The sequence below is a fragment of the Danio aesculapii genome, chromosome 20 (genome assembly GCF_903798145.1).
Source record: "Danio aesculapii chromosome 20, fDanAes4.1, whole genome shotgun sequence".
NCBI classification, from domain to species: Eukaryota; Metazoa; Chordata; class Actinopteri; order Cypriniformes; family Danionidae; genus Danio; species Danio aesculapii.
In genome coordinates this window covers 49,095,885-49,118,160 of record NC_079454.1, presented here as the reverse complement: position 1 = coordinate 49,118,160, position 22,276 = coordinate 49,095,885, and the positions used below count along the sequence as shown (strand labels likewise).

At 37.3% G+C, this 22,276-nt stretch overlaps 2 protein-coding genes and 5 non-coding genes across 7 annotated transcripts in view; 3 read left to right on the top strand and 4 right to left on the bottom strand.

The window, feature by feature from the left end:
• Positions 1 to 343: 343 nt before the first annotated feature.
• LOC130213927 (U5 spliceosomal RNA) lies at positions 344 to 460 on the bottom strand. Its single transcript, XR_008835575.1, has one exon. It is a non-coding gene; the product is annotated as a U5 spliceosomal RNA (small nuclear RNA).
• A 1,509-nt stretch (positions 461 to 1,969) lies between these two features.
• LOC130213940 (U5 spliceosomal RNA) lies at positions 1,970 to 2,085 on the bottom strand. The gene has a single exon (XR_008835587.1). It is a non-coding gene; the product is annotated as a U5 spliceosomal RNA (small nuclear RNA).
• Positions 2,086 to 4,669: 2,584 nt separating this feature from the next.
• Positions 4,670 to 4,785, bottom strand: LOC130213922 (U5 spliceosomal RNA). The gene has a single exon (XR_008835570.1). It is a non-coding gene; the product is annotated as a U5 spliceosomal RNA (small nuclear RNA).
• A 2,128-nt stretch (positions 4,786 to 6,913) lies between these two features.
• LOC130213943 (U5 spliceosomal RNA) lies at positions 6,914 to 7,027 on the top strand. The gene has a single exon (XR_008835590.1). It is a non-coding gene; the product is annotated as a U5 spliceosomal RNA (small nuclear RNA).
• A 2,834-nt stretch (positions 7,028 to 9,861) lies between these two features.
• LOC130213942 (U5 spliceosomal RNA) lies at positions 9,862 to 9,974 on the top strand. Its single transcript, XR_008835589.1, has one exon. It is a non-coding gene; the product is annotated as a U5 spliceosomal RNA (small nuclear RNA).
• A 1,433-nt stretch (positions 9,975 to 11,407) lies between these two features.
• Positions 11,408 to 19,773, top strand: mgst3a (microsomal glutathione S-transferase 3a). The gene is made up of 6 exons (XM_056481383.1): positions 11,408 to 11,514; positions 12,011 to 12,135; positions 15,372 to 15,445; positions 17,292 to 17,349; positions 18,672 to 18,744; positions 19,510 to 19,773. The coding sequence occupies exons 2-6, from the start codon at positions 12,019 to 12,021 to the stop codon at positions 19,638 to 19,640; spliced, it is 453 nt and encodes a 150-aa protein (XP_056337358.1). The 5' UTR covers positions 11,408 to 11,514; positions 12,011 to 12,018; the 3' UTR covers positions 19,641 to 19,773.
• Positions 19,774 to 22,180: 2,407 nt separating this feature from the next.
• Positions 22,181 to 22,276, bottom strand: part of LOC130247416 (meiosis inhibitor protein 1) — a 29,425-nt gene continuing 29,329 nt past the window's right edge. The window contains exon 29 of the mRNA XM_056480639.1: positions 22,181 to 22,199. Within this exon, the coding sequence (XP_056336614.1) occupies positions 22,181 to 22,199 (19 nt within the window). The remainder of the gene's footprint in view (positions 22,200 to 22,276) is intronic.

The window sequence follows — 22,276 nt, the reverse complement described above, 5'->3', positions numbered from 1 at the left end:
TGCAAGTTTCGTCCTCCATACTACAGGAAACACTAAGAAAATATTGCGAATCTGCTTGGAATATTCATGCAAACATAAACTGAAGTAATAAACTTTTTTAGATTGACATATATTAACACAATTTAACGTGTAGCGTCATGTGCGTTCAATTAAAATACACACATAAGCGACTCTAACCCGACTTCAAGAAACTGTCAATCTGTCAGTAAAATTCTGATTCTTTCTACAGATTTAAACCATCTTAATTAATTAATCATTTATTATTTTAAGATAGCATTATTATCCTACCCTAGACAGTATACAGCACTTTTTTACTAGTTCTGATTTTGAACATTTTTCAGAGAGCCCCACTTTTAAGCAGGGCATCATAAAAATTAATTCATACTCATAGTGTTCCTCTCCACGGAAATCTTTAGTAAAAGGCGAAAGATTTATTCGATATGAAGAGAAGCATAAGTGGACTAGCTTGACTTACAGTAGCAGTACGTACTCCAGTGAAAACGCCACACTTCTCAAGCACGTTAGCCTGAAGGACACAATCTGTTCAATGCCTGTTATACTGACAAAGACCAAAGGGGGGCGCTATCAGTGAACACTGAAATCCTCAGGACATAAAACTGAAGGTCAAGAGTTCTTATTTGGACTGACTTATATGAATAACTTATGCTTTATATCAAACTCGGTCCTGGAGGGCCGGTGTCCTGGAGAGTTTATCTCCAACTTGCTTCAATACACCTGCCAGGAAGCTTCTAATATATCTAATAAGAGCTTGATTAGCTGGTTCAGGTGTGTTTGATTAGGGTTGGAGGAGCTAAACTCTCCAGGACACCGGCCATCCAGGACCGAGTTTGGTCACCCCTGAGTATTATTCACAAAACAATTGTGTTGGGCATTTTACTTTGATTTCATTCATTCATTAATTATTTTTTTCGGCTTAGTCCCTTTATTAATCTGGGGTCGCCACATCGGAATGACCCTCAAACTTATCCAGCATAGGTTTTACGCAGCGAATGCCCTTCCAGCAGCAACCCATCTCTGGCAAACATCCATACACACTCATTCGCACACATACACTACGGACAATTTAGCCTGCCCAATTCACCTGTACTGCATGTCTTTGGACTGTGGGGGAAACCGGACCACCCAGAGGAAACCCACGCGAACGCGGGGAGAACATGCAGACTCCACACAGAAACGCCAACTGACCCGGCCGAGGCTCGAACCAGCAACCTTCTTGCTGTGAGGCGACAGCACTACCTGCTGCGCCACGCGTCACCCCTTACTTTGTTTTATTTAAAATATAATAATATTTGTGCTTCAAGGCAAGTCCTCAGACTGTGAAAGAATGTCCAGTTTATCAAACATTTTACAAAATCTACCATCCAATATCACTGCATGACTGAATAATACCATAGCATCTGTTAGTTGTGTAAATGAAGTCATACAGAGATCTTAACACATAAAGCAGGGGTCACCATACTTGTTCCTGGAGGGCCGGTGTCCTGCAGATTTTAACTCCAACCCAAATCAAACCCACCTGAACCAGCTTATTAAGCTCTTACTAGATAAACTAGAAACTTCCTGCCAGGTGTGTTGAAGCAAGTTGGAGCTAACCTACGCACGACGAATGTGGACACAATGCAAGTACTGCTTTGGTCATATTAGAGTTTGAGCTTATGTCAATGTTGTCGTTTTACATGGTCTCGGCTAGCAAAGTCTGCACATCAGAAGAATTATTAAACTGTACTAAGTTCTTATAACTCATCCACATGAATTAAAAAGTAATAGAATATGTTTTAATTATTCACAATGGCTTCTTTATAGCTTTGAGATTACTAAATTAAACAAGGACAACGTCTACTACCATATACACCTTTGCTTGACAAAATAGCATGCTGTCCGTGTTATTCGTTAAGGCTTAGAAGCTAATGGGTAATAGTTTAAGGTAACTGTCATTTACAACATAGAGAACCTCACTTTTTAGCGGAGTATCAAAAAATTCGTCAAAACTCATGGTGTTCCTCTCCACGGAAATCTTTAGTAAAAGGCGAAAGATTTGTACGCTATGAAGGAAAAACATGAGTGTACTAGCTCAGTGTGTAACTGCAGTACGTACTCCAGTGAAGACACCACACTTCTCAAGCACGGTTACCTGAAGGACACACTGTTCAATGCCTGTTATACTGACAATGACCAAAGGGGGTTGCTTTCCAACTTCAGTGAACAAAAAAAATCCACATAATCTTAAGGACGTAAATTTAAAAGTCAAGAGCTCTTATTTGGACTGAAATATACGAATAAGATGCTTTATGTGTAGAGATTTGAGGAAAAAGGTGTAAATATGAATTACCACACTAGTGATAAGTCTCGAAAACACTCTAGATAAACTCTCAAGAAGATAATGCAAGTGCTATGGGTTCATTCATCATCCATTTGTGCTCCACATTCTCTTCTTCAGTTTAAAATAGTAGAGCTCATATCTGAAGTTAAATTAGCTCACATGTTTCCTGGTGTTAGCTCTTTGTGTAATAGATGCCAGGACGCTGAGGGTACTTTAATGCACACATTTTGGATTTGCCCTAAATGAGAACACTTTTGGAGATCAGTGTTCAATGGAATTATTTGGATTCGCCCCAGAAGACTCATGTTTACTTGATTCAAAGTGTAAGTTTCTTGCCTTTTCTTCCTTGTTAACGCGCAGAGCAATTCTGCTCAAATGGAAAGATCCCCTTTCGCTCACCTTTATTAAATGGACCAGGAGATGATGTCTTGTCTTTACCTTGAAAAAAATAGATACCCTTTAAGAGGATGGGGTAAACAATTCTATAAGATATGGCAGCCTTTTATTGATTGTTGACCATGTTAAGTAATGCCCTACAAATGAATAAACATGTATTTATATGTTTTAGTTTATTATGATTATTATTAACATTACTAAGTTTCACCAGATATTAGTAATTTTGGACTGTGCACTGAAAAAAGTGTTGCATGCAAAACTGTTGCAAACAATTTATGTGTTGAATTTAAACAAACAAATTAAACTGAGCAATGTTCAACTTACTTTGTTTGTTTAAATTCAGCCCAAATAAATAGTTTACAACCACTTAACGTAAAAAATTGAGTAAATCCAAGGACTCATCTTTGAATAATTTTTTTTCAGTGTATTTGACAGCTGTGATTTGTTCTATTGACCAGAGGGCTATAGGGTTTGTGAATTAATAATTTAGAAATTAATTTTGAAAATATTAATATTATTTTTATTAATATTTTTTATTAAATATTAAATAATATTTATTATTAAAATATTAATATTATTAATATTATTTTTTATATTTTTGAAAATTAATAAACATATTCAAACAAGATAATGCAATACTGGTTTGATCATTTTAGATTTTGAGCTTGTGTTAATGTTGTCATTTTACAGGGTCTCAGGGGGTAGCAGCATCTTCACATCAGATGGATTAATTCTACTAAATTCATATCTCATCCATAGCCTATGGATTAAAAGTACTAATATAGAAAGTGTTTTATTAATTATTGGCTTAAAAGGCATTAATATAATTTCGAGTTTTCTAAACTTAACAAATACATTGCGATCATGCCTGTAGCCAGTGGGTTCGAACCCAGTGGTTTTTTTTTTTTTTTTAGATGAAGCATAATAAATTCCCTACTGAAAAAAACAGCTTAAACCAGCCTAGGCTGTGTAGCTGGTCGACAAGCCTGGTTTTAGAGGGGTTTTGACCATTTCCAGGCTGGTTTCCAGCTATTTCCAGCCTGGTCTTAGCTGGTCAGGCTGGGAGATGACCAGCTTAAACCAGCTTCACCAGCCTAGCCAGGCTGGGAGCCCAGCCAAAACCAGCTATGTCCAGATTAAACCAGGCTGGTCAAGCTGGTTTTAGCTGGATTTAGCTGGTCATTTTCCAGCCTGACCAGCTAAGACCAGGCTGGAACTGACCAAAACCCCTCTAAAACCAGGCTGGTCAACCAGCTAAAACCAGCCAACCAGCCTAAACTGGTTTAAGCTGGATTTTTCAGCAGGGTTTGCATTTAAAAACAAGTATTTTTTTTATATTTCTAAAATTCTAATCTCATTACATTATATATAAAACTGTAACAACTTGTAAATTAAATTTTTTTTGTAAACAAAAATATGGTATAAGCACTTAAAAATGGGAAGTATTTTTGTTGCATTAAAAAGTGTGGTAATGATAATAATCCAACAAGCTTATCCAGCACATAACAGTGCTGATGATATCATTCATTCGCAGTGTTTGAACTTCGAATATCTGTAATAAGATCCTCCTCTTTCGATAGCCTAACCACGGGACTGGCGATAATATTAAGTAAACTTGCTTTCAAGTTACCACGAGTAGATCGTTCTAATCCAGGGGTCACCAAACTTGTTCTTGGAGGGCCGGTGTCCTGCAGGTTTAGCTCCAACCCTACTGAAACACACCTGAAGGAGCAAATCAAGGTCTTACTAGGTATATTTGAAACACCCAGCCAGGTGTGTTGAGACGAGTTGGGGCTAAATCCAGCAGAGACACCGGCCCGCCAGGTCCAAGATTGGTTACCTATAATCTAAACAGATTTAAACTTCACGTTTTATTGAATACTTTAATTTAGGCATGATCCATGATATCATTCTGATTTTGACAGTATAAGAAGCCCCGCAGTTAAGCAGGGCATCAAAAAATTAGTTTATACTCATTGTGTTCCTCCCCACGGAAATCTTTAGTAAAAGGCGAAAGATTTATACGATCTGAAGAGAAACATGAGTGTACTAACTGATGTAACGTGTAGTAAGGACCCAACTGAGGACAGCATACTTCACAATAAGGGTTGCAACTTAACATATGTTAATACCTCATTTATAATTCAACACCTCAAAGCATAACCGCGTTTAATATAGTACGCCCCTTAACGGAGTAACAAAAAACACGTGTGCATCCACAAAATTAGAAAATACATAGCTTAAAGAACTGCGCTCAGTTGCATTGTGGGTACGAAATTTTACTCCCGTAGTCGTCATCACTTCCGGTGTATGGTAGAAAACCTCTTTCACTGACAGTGATATTAGATAAAGTAAATAAATGTGACAACGGAATTGCGAATAAACCATATAATACATGTGATACATTTATTTCTGTGCAATTATTTTAGGTAAACAGTTTATTGAAGGGGCGTTTAAACTGACGTAGGAGCGTGAAAATGCGCATGCGCAGGAGGCTAGGTTGGGGCGCAGAGCAGAGTCTGCAGATGTCGGTTGCTATATTAACCTAACAGTCATTGATATCAACCTGTGGAGAAAATGAAAATAAAACGTTATTACCCGTGTTCTACGTTTGTGTATGCCTTATTCTCGCGGACACATCTGTAAAATGTTTCTTTTGGTAAAACTTACAATCTCCAATTCACTCCACTGAAAACCCTAATAAATTGACTGAACGAAATTGAGTAAACTCGTTGCCTCAATTTAATTGAGAAACGGATTCTCCCAAAACTTGCATATTTAAGTTTATTCAACTTGTCGATTTGGTAGATTATACTTAAATTGTTCGGTTCAGTGTGTGTGTGTGATTATATACTATGAAAAAAATGTTTAAAAGCAAAATAAGTAGCTATTTATTCCCATTATGGTGAATAAACATGAAGCCTTGTTTTTTGATTATAAAAGACTTTAAAAAGTTGCACATATTTAAATTTTACAGTCAAGACTACATTAAAACGACCTATTTTTTTAAAAGGATTGTGATTTTGAGCTTATTATACTTGAAATCTTAAGTTCATGCATTTTCATTGTACAGAAGTTAAATTAACTCATATTTTTAGGTGACAGGACCAAAATGCTAAATTTTAAGTAATGTTCAGTCAACTTTACTTGATTGTTTAAGTAAAGACATTACTGCCTTGAAAATGTGAGTTAACTCGACTCAGAGAGATTCTTTGTTTCATTTTAAGATGTTGAGTTTCACAATATATTTAGCTAAAACTCAACATCTTAAGTTGAAACAAAGAATCTCTTTAAGTTGAGTTGACTCACATTTTTAAGGCAATGTTAATCTCCAATCTTAAACGTTTTACAGTATATCAGTGATTAGAGACACCGATTCCCAACCTTCCTGAAATCAGTAAACAGCAGAATAAGAATTAGGCTAATATAGATGTGGTGTTGTAGATGTGGAGAATTACAGGTACAGTTGAAGTCAGAATTATCAGCCCCTGTTTATTTTTTACCCCAATTTTAAACACATTTGTAAACATAATAGTTTTAATAACTCATTAATAACTGATTTCTTTTATCTTTGTCATGATGACAGTAAATAATATTTGACTACATTTTTCAGAAATTTTACAGAATAACTGTATTTTTTACAATAAAGTTCTGGCAACCATAGCTGCCAGTATTTTCCGTAAAAATGACCTTAAAGGGGCTAATAAAATTGACCCTAAAATGTTTTTTAAAGATTAAAAACTGCTTTTATTCTAGCCAAAATAAAACAAATAAGACTTTCTCCAGAAGAAAAAATATTATCAGACATACTGTGAAAATTTCCTTGCTCTGTTGAACATCATTTGGGAAATATAAAAATAAATCAAAGGGGGGCTAATAATTCTGGGGTCAACTGTAAATGTGAATGTTTCTGTTAAGTGTATTGTACTTTGTTGCGTGTAAACAAATTCAACTTAACTTTTCTGACAGATTGCCATTTATTTATGATCGTATAAAGACAGGTTCGATTCCCTAATGGATTTTCTTAGCGCAGCTACAAGTTACATTGAAATTTTATGCTTGCTTAATATAAAGATTTCCTTTTGTGTTTGCTGAAAAACGCCTGTCTGGTGCCTGTTTAACAGACTAAATGTCTCTACCGTTCTTGAGAAGGGTTTTTCCCTCACTTCAGTATATACACTCATGTTTCTCTTCATATCGTATAAATCTTTCGCATTTTATTAAAGATCTCAGTGTAGAGGAATACCATGAGTACTGACAAATTTTTGATGTCCTGCTTAACTGTAGGATGGTGTAAAGCTGTTGAAAATCAGAGTTCAATATGACGAACTGATTTAAGTACGCTGTATGCTCTATTTATTGCATATTACTGTTGTAGGTTTTTATGTGGAGATTTTGTTTGTTTGTTAGCTGCAAGTGTCAGTTTTTTACAATTTATTTTTCTGACGCATTGCACTTTACGATTGTAAGAAATTCGCTGGGAGAGTTCTGCAGATTTCCTTTGTGTTTACTTTACAGTATTTATATCGCCCTCTTTTGGTCGCTGTCAGTTTAACAGGGATTGAACAGATTGTGTCCTTTAGGTCAGAGTTTCCCAACCCTGTTCCTGAAGGCACACTAACAGTACACATTTTAATTCTCTCCCTTATCAAACACACCCGAAACAACTCATCAGAACATTAGAAGAGACTCAAAAACCTGAAGTTAATGGGTCAGATGAGGGAGACATCCAAAATATGAACTGTTGGTGTGTGCCTCCAGGAACAGGGTTGGGAAACACTGCTTTAGGTTACCGTTCTTGACAAGTGGCCAATTTAGTTTGTTCAATTCACCTATAATTGGGGGAAACTCGAACTAGCGATCTTCTTGCTGTGAGGTGACAGTGCTAACCACTGTGTCGCCTATATATATATATATATATGTGTATATATATATATATATATATATATATATATATATATATATATATATATATATATATGTATATATATATATATATATATATATATATATATATATATATATATATATATATATATATATATATATATATATATATATATTATTATATAAAATTATACATTTATTTATATATATATATATATATATATATATATTAAAATTATACATTTCTATGGTATGTTTTCATGTGGATAGAAAAAAAATGTGAAAGTTTTTGTAAATTCTGTTTGAATTGTCAATGTAAAAAAAAGTACAATATAACGTTTGTTATCTCCCAGTGATGGGTTGCGGCTGGAAGGGCATCCGCTGCATAAAACATATGCTGGATAAATTGGCGGTTCATTCTGCTGTGGCGACCCCAGATTAATAAAGGAACTAAGCCGAAAAGAAAATGAATGAATGAATGAATAACTTTTGTGACAGATTGCAGGTTCGTTATGATAGTGAGTAGAGGGGTTCGACTCCCTGCTGTAGTGAATAACTCAATAGACATAAGTTATAAAGTGATGCTTTTAATCAAATAATAATTTATAAATTCAATTTTGTGCTTGCTAAATATTACAATATTTAGAAGTTTAAGGGAAGTTTCATAAACTAGTTTCGAGAGGAACACGTGATATGATCAACTTCAGCTGATCCTCATCACTAATCATTAGCTAGCCTATCGGAGCGCTCCAAAACTACTATATATAATCTAGCTAAACTTCATTCCCTATCTCTGTTTTCGGAACCCCCATCCCAAACCCCCCCCCCACCAACCCACCCCCTCCCTTCCCTTATCCCTCTTCCTCTTTGATCGGGCAGCAAGTGGCTCAGTGTTTAGCACTGTTGCCTTGCAGCAAGAGGGCCACAGGTTCAAGGCCCATTCAAACCAGTTGGCACTTCCTGCGCAGAGTTTGCATGTTCTCCCTGTGTTTGCGTGGGTTTTCTCCGGGTCCTCCGGTTTCCTCCCACAGTTCAAAAAAATGTACATAAGTGAATCAGAATACAGTCACAAGTACCCAGCGTATACATGCCTAACCAACCAGTATCACCCATTAGCCAGAAGCAGGGGGACATTCGAGAAACACCTGATCTCGTGTCCCTCCTAATGTTCATTGACCAGGCGGGAACCTTGGGCTCATCTATCTCCGAGCTCAGGGTTCTCTCCCGGGACAGCATGCCAAACCTGCTATTATAGTTGAGCATTATCTAAGTGTGAACTCTTGAAAATATATAAATAGACGTATAGTGTGCAAAAAAAAAAACCCCAAAAGGAAATGCTTGTGGGACTTTTTAAGGGAAACAGGACAAAAATCTAGAATAAAAGATAGTTCAGAAGAGGGAAGTAATGCTATACAAAAATAATGCTATCTGCCTTAAAACCATAAAGAAGAAACAGAGAATCTTAATACACTCATGTTTGTCTTCATATCGCATAGATCTTTACTAACGTTTTCTGTGGGGAATTCTTAAACTCAGAGCGGTCTAATGCTGTATATTAAAATAAGAATAATTATTGATTAACAAATTATAACTATTATAAATTACTATAGTATGTTTTTTGTGGTAGTTGTTTGTTTGTTTGTGTTGTAAATTTGTTTAAATGCATACTGATTTTTGCTGGTTTATGAGTTGGTAGTAGGGAAAAAACAATGTGACGTTTATGACAGATTGCCAATTTCTTCGTAACTGCACGAAAGACAAATGTTTGCTGCCTTTTATCTTAACACACAAAGCGATATGTTCATAGATTTCCACTCCTTTTTTATGTGCTAAATATTCCAAGATAACAACAACACACTTTACATGCCAATTTGCACATAACAGCTGCACATATAACGTTGTATATAGTAATAAACACGTACATACACTTGTCAATCTGTATATTTGCACTCACTACTTTTTTTTTTTTTAATATATATTTATTATCTGTTTTTTTTGTCCTGTCTCTGTAATCCTGTTGCACTGTAGAAGCTCTGTCACCAAAACAAATTCCTCGTATGTGTGAACATACCTGGCAATAAAGCTCTTTCTGATTCTGATTCTGAAGATTCTAAGGAGTTTTGTGTTCATTGAAGTAGAATAGCGCCCTCTTTTGGTCTCTGTCAGTTTAACAGGGATTGAACAGATTGAGTCCTTCTGGTTCCTTCTAGTTCTGGTTGTTATGGCTAAACCACTACAGTCATGTTTCTCTTCATATCGATTAAATCTTTTGCCTTTTATTAAAGATTTCTGTGGAGAGGAACACTATGAGTATTGACTGATTTTTAAATGACCTGTAATATGCAAGGCTACGTATTTGAGGGAAAAAAAAGAATATATAGAGTTGAGTCTTAATGTATCATCTTAAAACACCTATTAGGGTGTGTTCCAACACATTTAACTGCACACTATTATTTCTTAGTTATTATTATTTTTGTTGTACCTGTTTGCTGTTGACAACAATTAGATTACATTTTTATGGTTGGACAATTTAAAGGTGCTGATGCAAATTTATAATCAGCCAACAACATGGCAGCAACTCAATGCATTTAGCATAGTAAACAACATGGTCAAGACAATCTGCTGCAGTTCAAACCGAGCATCAGAATGGGGAAATTTAGGTGACTTTGAACATGTCATGGTTGTTGGTGCCAGACGGGCAGCTCTGAGTATTTCAGAAACTGCTGATCTACTGGGATTTTTACACACAACCATCTCTAGGGTTTACAGATATTGGTTTGAAAAAAATATAAATGCATCCAGTGAGCGGCAGTTCTGTGGCCACAAATGCCTTGTTGATGCTAAAGGTCAGAGGAGAATGGCCAGACTGGTTCCAGCTGATGAAAAGGCAACAATAACTCAAATAATCGTTTGTTACAACCAAGGTCTGCAGAAGAGCATCCAACCTTGAGGCGGATGGGCTACAGAGGCGGATGGACCACACCGGGTGCTACTCCTATCAGCTAAGAACAGGAAACTGAGGCTACAATTGGCACAGGCTCACCAAAATTGGACAATAGAATACTGGAAAACCGTTGCCTGGTCTGATGAGTCTCGATTTCTGCTGGGACATTCAGATGGTAGGGTAAAATTTGGCATCAACAATATGAAAGCATGGATCCATCCTGCCTTGTATTAAAGGTTTAGGCTGGTGGTGATGGTGTAATGGTGTGGGGGATATTTTCTTGGCGCTCTTTGGGCCCATTAGTACCAATTGAGCATCGTGTCAACACGTTGCTGACCATGTCTATCCCTTCATGACCAGTGTACACATCTTCTGATGGCTACTTCCAACAGGATAACGTGCCATGTCACAACGTACGAATAATCTCATTCTGGTTTCTTGAACATGACAGGGAGTTCACTGTAGTCAAATGGCCTCCACAGTCACAAGACTCAATCCAATAGAGCACCTTTGGGATGTGTTGGAACGGGAGATTCACATCATGGATGTGCAGCTGACAAATCTGCAGCGACTGTGTGATGCTATCATGTCAATACGGAGCAAAATCTCTGAGGAATATTTCCAGTACCTTGTTGAATCTATGCCATGAAGGATTACAGCGGTTCTGAAGGCAAGGGGGGGTCCAACCCGGTACTAGTAATGTGTACCTAATAAAGTGGCCGGTGAGTGTATATATAAATAAATGGTACTTTTATCTTTTTATATTATTATAGCTAGCTCAGCCTCTGAATTTATATGCATGTCTCATTGTATACTTTTAATGTTTATTAGGATACACGCCCATTTGACTTGGTGGACTTGTGGAGTTTGACCTTTTACCCAAAACCGAGCAGTAGTCATCTTTTGTCTTCCAGCCTCCGCCCTACAAATAGCCAGCACAGAACAGGTAAATAAAATAAGCAAATATTTTAAAACAATGTTTAATTAGGCATATTACATGCATTAAATAAAACACCGTGAACAAATGAAAGCAAATGCAGTTAACTTCATTGCTTTAGCACTGTTGCGGGTGCAAACCGCGCTTTAACTCCGTACAAGCGTGCTTATGTTACAGAACTTTCGACAACTAATGATTTGCTTAACCTTTCTGCAACTATACTTGCTATATTATACGCAGCCTACTCTTACAGTCGTTTTATTAATGTAATGGCCATGTTAAATTCGCTCAAAATCTAGATATTCTTGAAAGGGACTTTGCTTTATCACAGAGGAAGATGACTTGGCACATTGCAATTCATGTCATAGACTATATATAGGCTACTGTTGTACTCGACATTACACGGTTGCTATTTCAGCGGTCACACATTTTCTAAAGCGGTTGTGCACTTCTGTTATCTATCACACACAGCATTTAGATCCTGTGTTTTCTGTTTTCTCCTCAGTCGTGAAGATGGTGGTTCTATCTAAAGAGTACGGATATGTGGCGCTAACCGGAGCGGCGTCGTTTCTCCTGATGGTTCACCTGGCTCATGGCGTCGTGAAGGCTCGGAAGAAGTACAATGTCCCGGTAAGGAAACACTAATCACTGCACAATAGAGTAGTTTACTAACTTCTTGCGATCAAAACAGTGAGTTTACGTGAACATACAGTCCACTGTACTACACCATAGGGAAAACGATATCGTTGGAGCTGCTTTCAGAAAGATGATAAGCATCAGCCAATCAGATTAGTTCCTTTGCAAGTATTAAAGGGGTAGTTCACCCAAAAATGAAAATGTTCTCTCCGTTTACTTATAGACTGATTTCACGCGGCTGCCATTTTTAAAAGCGAAATCGAGGCTGCGGTGGGAAGAAACCCGGAAGTATCGTTGGGAGTTACATTAGAACGTTGTGTACTTGGCTGTATATCTTATCAGCGAATAGAAAGAGACACAAATTTATCATTTCACCGCCTTCTGAGTGACCCGAAGGTCTGTTCTGAATGAATGGTGAAAATATAAAGGGATATCAGAGCTCATTTTCAGCTAAGTTAAGGGAAACGGCACTAGTTAGCTAACGTTTTCTTTCCCAAACACACGTTTTAGATGCCATTTATCAAACTCAAGTTAATGAACTGATTCTTTCACTATATTAGACTTGTCACGTTACTGAATTAAAAGAAAATTTGTCAATTTCCCGCTAACATTTAAAGCACTGTTGATGGCTTTCTTAAAACAGCGCTGATTGGCCATTGTGTTCACGTGCTCAACAGATATGCTTGTGATTGGCCGAGAAGGTCATCAGTTCACCCTCCGCTGTTTACTGAGCACAAACACAGCCGAGCGATCTGCTTGATGACTCGACTGATCCTTATGGCTGTTTCGCGCTTGCGCTCCAGTCTCCGTGTATCTGTGTTTGCACTGGGTGAAGAGCGGTAAACTGAGTGCAAACACAAGATACATGGAGACTGGATCGCGAAGCAGCCGTGAAGATCAGTCGAGTCATCCGCGCTCAGCGGCGCTTCAATTTTAACTTAGCGGGAATTAGACTGTTTTAAAACTTCAGAACCGGGACAACACGAGGGTGTGCTACAGAGGACTGCAGTGTTTATCGCTCACCAAGTTACATAGGCTGAAGCAGGGAAGCGTCCCCTCTGTTTACCTGCTGCCATGAACTGAAGCCTAGGAGGACACTTGAGCATATTACTCTTACAGAGCTTGTGATGTTGTTTGATGCTAAATTGCTTTTAATTGTTTAAATTAAACGTACTGACTGATATTAAAGTGATGTTTACACCATTTCTGTATTTTGAAATCTCGGCAACAGCTGAAGGTTTGTAGTCCACAGCATGTCACTGCAATGTTTACAGTGCTGGTCCTATACTTCCGCGTTTCTTCCCACCACAGCCTCGCTTTGGTTCTTTAAAATGGCGGCCGCGTGAAATAAGCGTATAGAAGTGCTTCTGGGATTGTTCTTCTTTTTTACCACTAGTAAGAGGGGATTACTATATTATAGAGGGGATAAAACATTTGAACTAATATTATGTGACTTGAATACAAATGAGTACATATGCATGAAACAAAACAAATCAATACATGAAAGAATATCAATTAATTTAAAGAACAAAACAAAAATAAAATAAATAAAACCAAAATCTGAAGACATAAACAATTGATTAAAATGTTATGTTATATAGGTGTGCCAAAAGGGATCTTGTAATTTGCTTTTAATGCTTAAAATGATAACATTATTTCACGAGTTCACACTTGCAATAGTAAAGCGTATTTGGCGTGCTGTCCGGGGAGAGGGCTCTGAGCTCGGGGAAGACACCCAAACTCGAGTTATTCCTCTTATCAGGAAACAGAGAGGAATTGGGATTCGAGCGAAGTATCTAGCCCGGCCCCAGAACGCTCCCCCCAGGATTGTAATGCTTAAGAGGTGAGGTGACGGGGTGGTGGAGGGATGCTAAAGTCGTAAGATGCTGCAGGTAAGACAGCTTTGGTATATATAGGGGTTTGGTCAAGAACTGATTGGATAATAGAATAATTGTCAATGACGTATTTGATACTGAAACTTTTGCGCATGCTCCTCCCGAAATTTGTTTATAAAACATCACTAGTGTTCAGCTCAGCAGCACAGATACTAAAAGCATGCTGTGAATTTGTCCTCTGCTTATTTAAAGGGATAGTTCATCCAAAAATAATCTATGATCGTTTATTCATCCTTCACTTCTTCCAGATTTGTTTGGATTTCTTTAACACAAAACCAAAAATACTTAAGAATGTTGGTGTAAATGCAGCAATTGATAGTAGCAACAAAAAATACTATGGAGATCAATGGTAGTTTGTTCCAGCATTCTCCAGTACCTTCTTTTGCAACCAACAGAAAAAATAAACACAAACATGTTTACAAGTGGAGGATGATGAGAAGCTAAACAGAAGATTACATTTTTAGATGAACTATCTCTTTAAATCTGCAGAGGACAAAATCCCAGCATGCTTTTAGTAAAGTACAAGCTTGTGTTTTGATCACTATATATAAATTAGTTTTGTGTTTAGTGCACAATAAAACAAGTAATGCATTTAATTTTAAGATATAATAGTGTTATCCCATTTTACTACAAATAATTGTTTTGTTTATTCATTTATAATATTTAACAATATTTAATTAAAGTGCAATACACAACACTTTACAATTTATATATATATATATATGGGGGTGGTGCAGTGTAGTGCTATTGCCTCACAGCCAGAAGGTCGCTGGTTCGAGCCTCGGCTGGGTTAGTTGGCATTTGCATGTGGAGTTTGCATGTTCTCCCCCACAAGTCCAAAGACATGCGCTATAGGTGAATTGAATAAGCTAAATTGTCCGTAGTGTATGTGTGTGAATGAGTGTATGGAGGTTTCCCAGTGATGGGTTGCAGCTGGAAGGACATCCACTATGTAAAACATATGCTGGATAAGTTGGTAGTTCATTCTGCTGTGGCGACCCCTGATTAATAAAGGGATTAAGCCGAAAAGAAAATGAATGAATGAATGAATATATATAAATAATATATTCAGAGAGAAAACAAAGTTTGCACTAAATTGTAGAAAGTAAACAAATATTAGAAATCTACTTACTTATATAATTATAAATATTGCAGTAATTCATACAATGAATCGCACTTTAACAGTACCTTTGCTTTTAAAAACTATTTTTTTTTAAAGTTTTGCTGTATGAAGCACAGTGTGAAATACTTAACATATTTTGATTTAAAGTTTTTTAAGTTAAGTTTTTTTTCCCTAAAGTTTTCTATCCTAAAGTAAGAGTTTCCCCCCTCTAGTATCCCACAATGTACAGTGATGATCCAGAGACTGGCCACATATTCAACTGTATCCAGCGAGGTCATCAGAACACGTATGTATGCATTGAGACCTATTTACTTTACAGTCAATGTCAGCACCCTGCATGTTTTACACTTCAAGTGAATGTTGTAATGATGTTGGACATTTTCTCATCTGTGATTTCACAGATTTAACTCTTTCCCTGCCATTGAAGATATAACACAGCAATTAAGAGAAAACACTTCCCTGCCATTGAACAGTTTTTGACAATCCATGTTTTAGGTATATTATGTCAGTGTACTATGCACTCACCGGTCACTTTATTAGGTACAGCTTACTAGTACCGGGTTGGACCCCATTTTGCCTTCAGAACTGCATTAATCCTTCATGCCATAGATTCAACAAGATACTGGAAATATTCCTCAGAGATTTTGCTCCATACTAACTTGATAGCATCACACAGTTGCTGCAGATTTGTCGGCTGCACATCCATAATGCGAATCTCCTGTTCCATCACATCCCAAAGGTGCTCTATTGGATTGAGAACTGGTGACTGTGGAGGCCATTTGAGTACAGTGAACTTATTGTCATGTTCAAGAAACCAGTCTGAGTTGATTCTTGCCTAATGACATGGTGTATTATCCTGCTGGAAGTAGCCATGTGAAGATGAGTACACTGTGGTCATAAAGGGATGGACATGGTTAGCAACAATACTCAGGTAGGCTGTGGCGTTGACACGATGCTCAATTGGTACTAATGAGCGCAGAGTGTGCCAAGAAACATCCCCCACACCATTACACCACCACCAGCCTGAACCATTGATACAAGGCAGGATGGATCCATGCTTTCATGTTGTTGATGCCAAATTCTGACCCTACCATCTGAATGTTGCAGCAGAAATCGAGACTCATCAGACCAGGCAACGTTTTTCCAATCTTCTATTGTCCAATTTTGGTGATCCTGTGTGAATTGTAGCCTCAGTTTTCTGTTCTTAGCTGACAGGAGTGGCACCTGGTGTGGTCTTCTGCTGCTGTAGCCCATCTGCCTCAACGTTAGACGTGTTGTGTGTTCAGAGATGCTCTTCTGCAGACCTCGGTTGTAATGAGTGGTTATTTGAGTTACTATTGCCTTTTTATCAGCTGAAACCAGTCTGGCCATTCTCCTCTGACCTCTCTCTGTAAACCCTAGAGATGGTTGTGCGTGAAAATCCCAGTAGATCAGCAGTTTCTGAAATACTCAGACCATCCCAACACCAACAACCATGACACATTCAAAGTCACTTAAATCCCCTTTCTTCCCCATTCTGATGCTCGGTTTAAACTGCAGCAGATCGTCTTGACCATGTCTACATGCCTAAATGCATTGAGTTGCTGCCATGTGATTGGCTGATTAGAAATTTGTGTTAACGAGCAGTTGGACAGGTGTACCTAATAAAGTGGCCGGTGAGTGTATTAATCACAGCGAACTCACCCACACTCGTCAATCTGCACAATGTTGCAAATTTGTTTTACACACACACACCATCACACAAACACACTTTAGAAAAATGCATTTTTTTTTAATAAAAAAAATCTTTACATTTATCACGACCACCATGTAAGTGGGTATAAAACGTAAACAGATGATGATAAAATACTTTTTTGTTTAAAAGCAGATGGTTGGTTCTTTATTTTGATATACTATAATATGGTAATATATTCCTAGCCAGAAATATTCAGAGGGCAGTAACATTTAGGTGAAAATCAACAAAAATGCTGGCTGCGGCTTTTTAAAAAAAAATGCTGGCAGGGAAAGAGTTAAGAGTATCTTTATAGTAGAATTCGGGTTAGTCTTACTGTATATGAAGTTTGCCTTGACTTAATGATTGTTGTAAAACAGAAAGCATTCACTATTTATTCTTATGTTCCATATTCTTACAGTATTGAAATCCTGTCTCCATTCCTCTTTCATTTATCTGTGGGTGGGATTCGGCATCCAGTAAGTACAGATTCAAGCTTTATTAAAATGATAGTTCACCTAAAAATGAAAACGATGTCACCATTAACTAAACTTTCACTTATTGCACACCTGTTTGCATTTTTTGTTCTGTTGAACACAAAAGAAGATATTTTGAAAAATGCTGGAAACCAGTTAGCTGTGTCTTGTTTCGAAGTTTAATCAAACGGAGCATTTGAAATGAGACGATCTTGTCTACAGAGGATGGATTTTAAATGATCTGTGATTTTATTAAATGATTTTAAACAATCTGAAGGCAAAAATATGTTTTTTGGTCCATACATGCACTGTAAAACAATTCCACACAATCAATTTGTGTTGGGGCCACATGAAGGAAATAAGTTAACTCATTATTCAACTATTTTCCTTCGCCTTAGTCTCTATTTCAGGGGTCGCCACAGCGGAACGACAGCATATGGAACTATTCCAGCATGTTTTACGCAGCGGATGCCCTTCCAGCCACAACGCAGTATTGGGAAACACCCATACACACTCATTCACACACACACTACGACCAGTTTAGTTCATTCAATTTGGGGGAAACTGGAGCACCCGGAGGAAACCAACGCCAGCATGGGAGAACATGCAAACTTCACACAGAAAAGCCAACTGACCCAGCCGGGACTCGAAGCAGTGACGTTCTTGCTGTGAGGTGACACCGTGTCACCAAACGATTGACATCCTGGTCAAACTAAACCATCAGACGTAAAAAAACATGGTCGTCATTGTATAAATAATATTTATTGATATATTTATCTTTTAATCTGCAATAAATAATTTAAACCTGCGATGTGACTATTGTGGATACACACATTGGGATTTATTGTTTGGCCCTAGGGTGACACAGTGGCACAGTGGTTAGCACTGTTGCCTCACAGCAAGAAGGTTGCCGCTTCGAGTCCCGGCTGGGTCAGTTGGCGTTTCTTTGTGGAGTTGGCATGTTCTCCCCGTGTTTCTGTGGGTTTCCTCCGGGTGCTCCGGTTTCCCCCACATTCCAAAGACATGTACTATAGGTGAATTGAATTAACTAAATTGGCCGTAGTGTATGTGTATGGGTGTTTCCCAGTACTGGGCTGCAGCCAGAAGGGCATCCACTGCATAAAAAAATGCTGGATAAATTGGTGGTTCATTCAGCTGTGGCGACCCCTGATGAATAAAGAGAATAAGCTGAAGGAAAAGGAGTGAACGTTCAGCCCTAAATATTGCATTTTTGGGTAAACTGTGCCTTTAACTCTTATACCTGGATGTGCATTACTTTTATCCACACAATCTGAGAAATGAACTGTTGTGTTTGTATTTCTCAGCGCCTGGCCAGTGTGTTGGGGATGATCTGGATTGTCAGTCGGGTGCTTTACGCTCGAGGATACTCTACTGGAAGTCAGTCTCATTCATGTTTATTATAGCTCTGAAATTAAAATAGTTCATTCTTATGGTTTTATATTATAAATGATTTACAGTTGAAGTCAGAATTATTAGCCCTCCTGAATTAGTATACCCCCTGTATAATTTGTTTAACGGAAAGTTTTTTTTTTCAACACATTTCTGAACATGATAGTTTATTGACTTGTTTCTAATAACTGATTTATTTTATCTTTGCCATGATGACAGTACATAACATTTTCAACATACTAGACTCAACTTGGTTAATTTGGCAAGTTAGGGTAATTAGGCAAGTCATTGTATAACAGTGGTTTATTCTGTAGACCAGTGTTTCCCAACCCTGTTCCTGAAGGCACACCAACAGTACACATCTCCCTGATCCAACACACCTGAAATAACTCACCAGAACATTAGAAGAGACTCCAAAACCTGAAGTGAATGGGTGAGATAAGGGGGACATCCAAAATATGTTCTGTTGGTGTGCCTCCAGGAACAGGGTTGGGAAACACTGCTGTAGACAACCGAAGAAAGAAAATTCTTAAGGGGGCTAAAAATTTTGACCTTAAAATGTTTTTAAAAATTTTTTAAATTGCTTTTATTCAAGCCAAAATAAAACAAATAAGACTTTCTCCAGAAGGAAAAATATTATAGGAAATACTGTGAAAAATTCCTTGCTCTTTGAACCATCATTTGAGAAATATTTGGAAAAAAAGTTCACAGGAGAGCTAATAATTCTGACTGTGTCTTGTTCTGTCTTTGTAGAGCCTCAGAAGCGACATCGGGGGACTTTTGGTATGGTTGCTCTGGTGGGTCTGTTTCTTTGCACAGTGGACACCGGGAGAGTGATGCTCGGATGGGGACCTGGCATCAAATGGCCCAGATGTTTTAAATAATTCACATTAATTTGATTCTATTCCAGTTTTACATTCTATTAAATGCTCAGTAAAAAGCAGTAATAATAAAAAGTGCACACAGTGTGTACATTTTTAAATAAATAGCACAAAAGTGCAGGATCGAATGTGTCAATTGACTATTTTTATTTATTTTGGTCATAAAATTGCAGTGAAATTATCTGAAAGATGCATTACAGACATGACTTTGTGTAGATTTAACATATTAGTGATCTTTCACTTGGATATTGGGTGTAATTTAAAGTCAGTTAAACACAACAGATATTAATGTAGAAACGACACAAATTACAGAAGATGCACACATTAATAATATAACTACAAAATAAGTATTTTCTTACCTCGCAAAATATAAAATGATTAAATAATGATCTAAATCAAGGTGGATATAATACCCATTAATACAATGAATATTAATCAACATTCATTCATTCATTCTCCTTTAGCGTAGTCCCTTTATTTATCAGGGGTCACCACAGTGAAATGAACTGCCAACTTATCCAGCATATCTTTTACACATGTTTTTATGCCCTTCCAGCTGCAACCCAGTACTGGAAACCACCATACACCCTAATTCACGCTCATACACTATGGCCAATTTAAGCAGGTCGCACACCAGAAGCGCCGCGACACGGCAAGCACATGACAGTTAAAAGTATCACACACCAGACGCGCATATTCGCATGATATTTAACATAAAACTAATCAGATGGTGCTCTTTACCGTGGCGGGAATATGAACAGCGTCCTGAGTCGTGGCTGGGTGCCGTCGACTTGCAGCGCCGGTGTGTGTACCCTGATAGAAACCTATGTTCGAAATTCTGAAATGTATGGCGCTGCGTGGCGCTAGTGTGTGACCCCCTTTACTTTACCCAATTCACCTATAGTGCATGTCTTTGGACTGAGGGGGAAGCACCTGAAGAAAACCCACGGCAACACAGGGAGAACATGCAAACTCCACACAGAAATGACAACTGGCCCAGCTGGGACTCGAACCAGTGACCTTCTTGCTTTGGGGCGACAGTGCTAACCACTGAGCCACTGTGTCGCCAAACAATCGACATGGATCTTTTATGCTTGATAACTGATCTCTGGCTAATTTGGTTCTTTAAACAAGTTCGTGAATCAGATTAAAATATCAGCATAAACTGATCTGAGATCGCGACATGTGTTGAACAGCTATCGATCCTGGAAATCATGATCAGCAATGCAATGATTGGCTGATGGCACAGCAGCGTAATGACATCATCTGATTAATATCCAATTATCCGTGTGAGCAAAACTATATAAAATTCGTAGTAAATGGTTTGGTAAATATGATACGCAATAACTTTACACATTTGTTGCGGGCTGCAGGCTTTACACTTTCATGTGTCAACAGTAGTCAGCAATTAATTTAGTTTTACGAGTAGAGCAGATTTTTTTTACAATAGTCTAGGCCTATTTTAACTTCTGTGTAAGGAATTTAAACTAATTTTGCATCAAAAAAATCTTTTTTGTATTGGTAAAGGCGTCTGCAACTTTTGCAAAGCATCAAATCATTGGCATATTAGCAGTCAAAACGTGCATAACTGCATAAATTATTATTCCTTTATAAAACAAACAAACAAAAAAACAGTTGAATATTGTGCATGTCTATTATCTTACAGAAACTGTACTAAAGCTGGATCGGTACCTTTAAATAGTACGCATTTGTATCTAAAAAGTCCATAATATAAATGTTCTTTGATCTCCTTAAGGAGAACCACCCCGTTCTTTTTTTTACTAAAAAATTTACTAAATTTTATTTATATATATTTTTTAACTTGTATGTATATAAACATAAACATTATTAATTATTATAAATTATATGTGTATATATAAACTTTCTTTTAACTATTGCACTTTTTTCCCAAGTGTATATAATCTATAGGTTACTACTGTAAGTAAATATCAGAAATCGGTACATATTTTCAGTATCACCTTTGCTTGAAAAGACCCGATCTAATCCTGTTTACAAGAAATAAGCCTGCTCCCTAGCAGGTTTGAGCTACCAGAACTGTTGCTATGACAACAACTTTCGGATCAGTTTTGAAGAACGAAACGATCCTGGATCGTGTCAAAACGTCAACAACCAAATCCAGCTAATTGAGTAATCCACATACGAAGAACGGACCCCCAGTCAATAATAAAAAAAAATAGACCAAAAGAATAAATTAATAACAAAGTCAACACAAAAAAAGACTTGTGTGTGTATATATATATAGTGAGAGAGAGAGAGTAAAAACTAATTTAATTAAGTTTAGCAAAAACAAATAAAGTGAGAGGAATAATAGTCGAAATGAACACTAAAGATTAAAGATTTTGCTGCAACTAGTGACTTGTTTTAATCTGACAGCTTTCATCAGCACATTCTCAAATTAATATCTTATAATTATGTAAAAAAAAGTTACCAATTATCATAAATAATAATGAATATTAATAACGTATTTACATTTCTACACAGATAGAACAATAACACTGTTTCACTGCAGACATAAACACCCGTCAACGTTTCACTGCAGATCTGTTCATCAGGAGACAAACTGCACACACATCTGTGTGTAAGTGTGTGTGTTACAGAGAGAGAGAGTGTGTGTATAT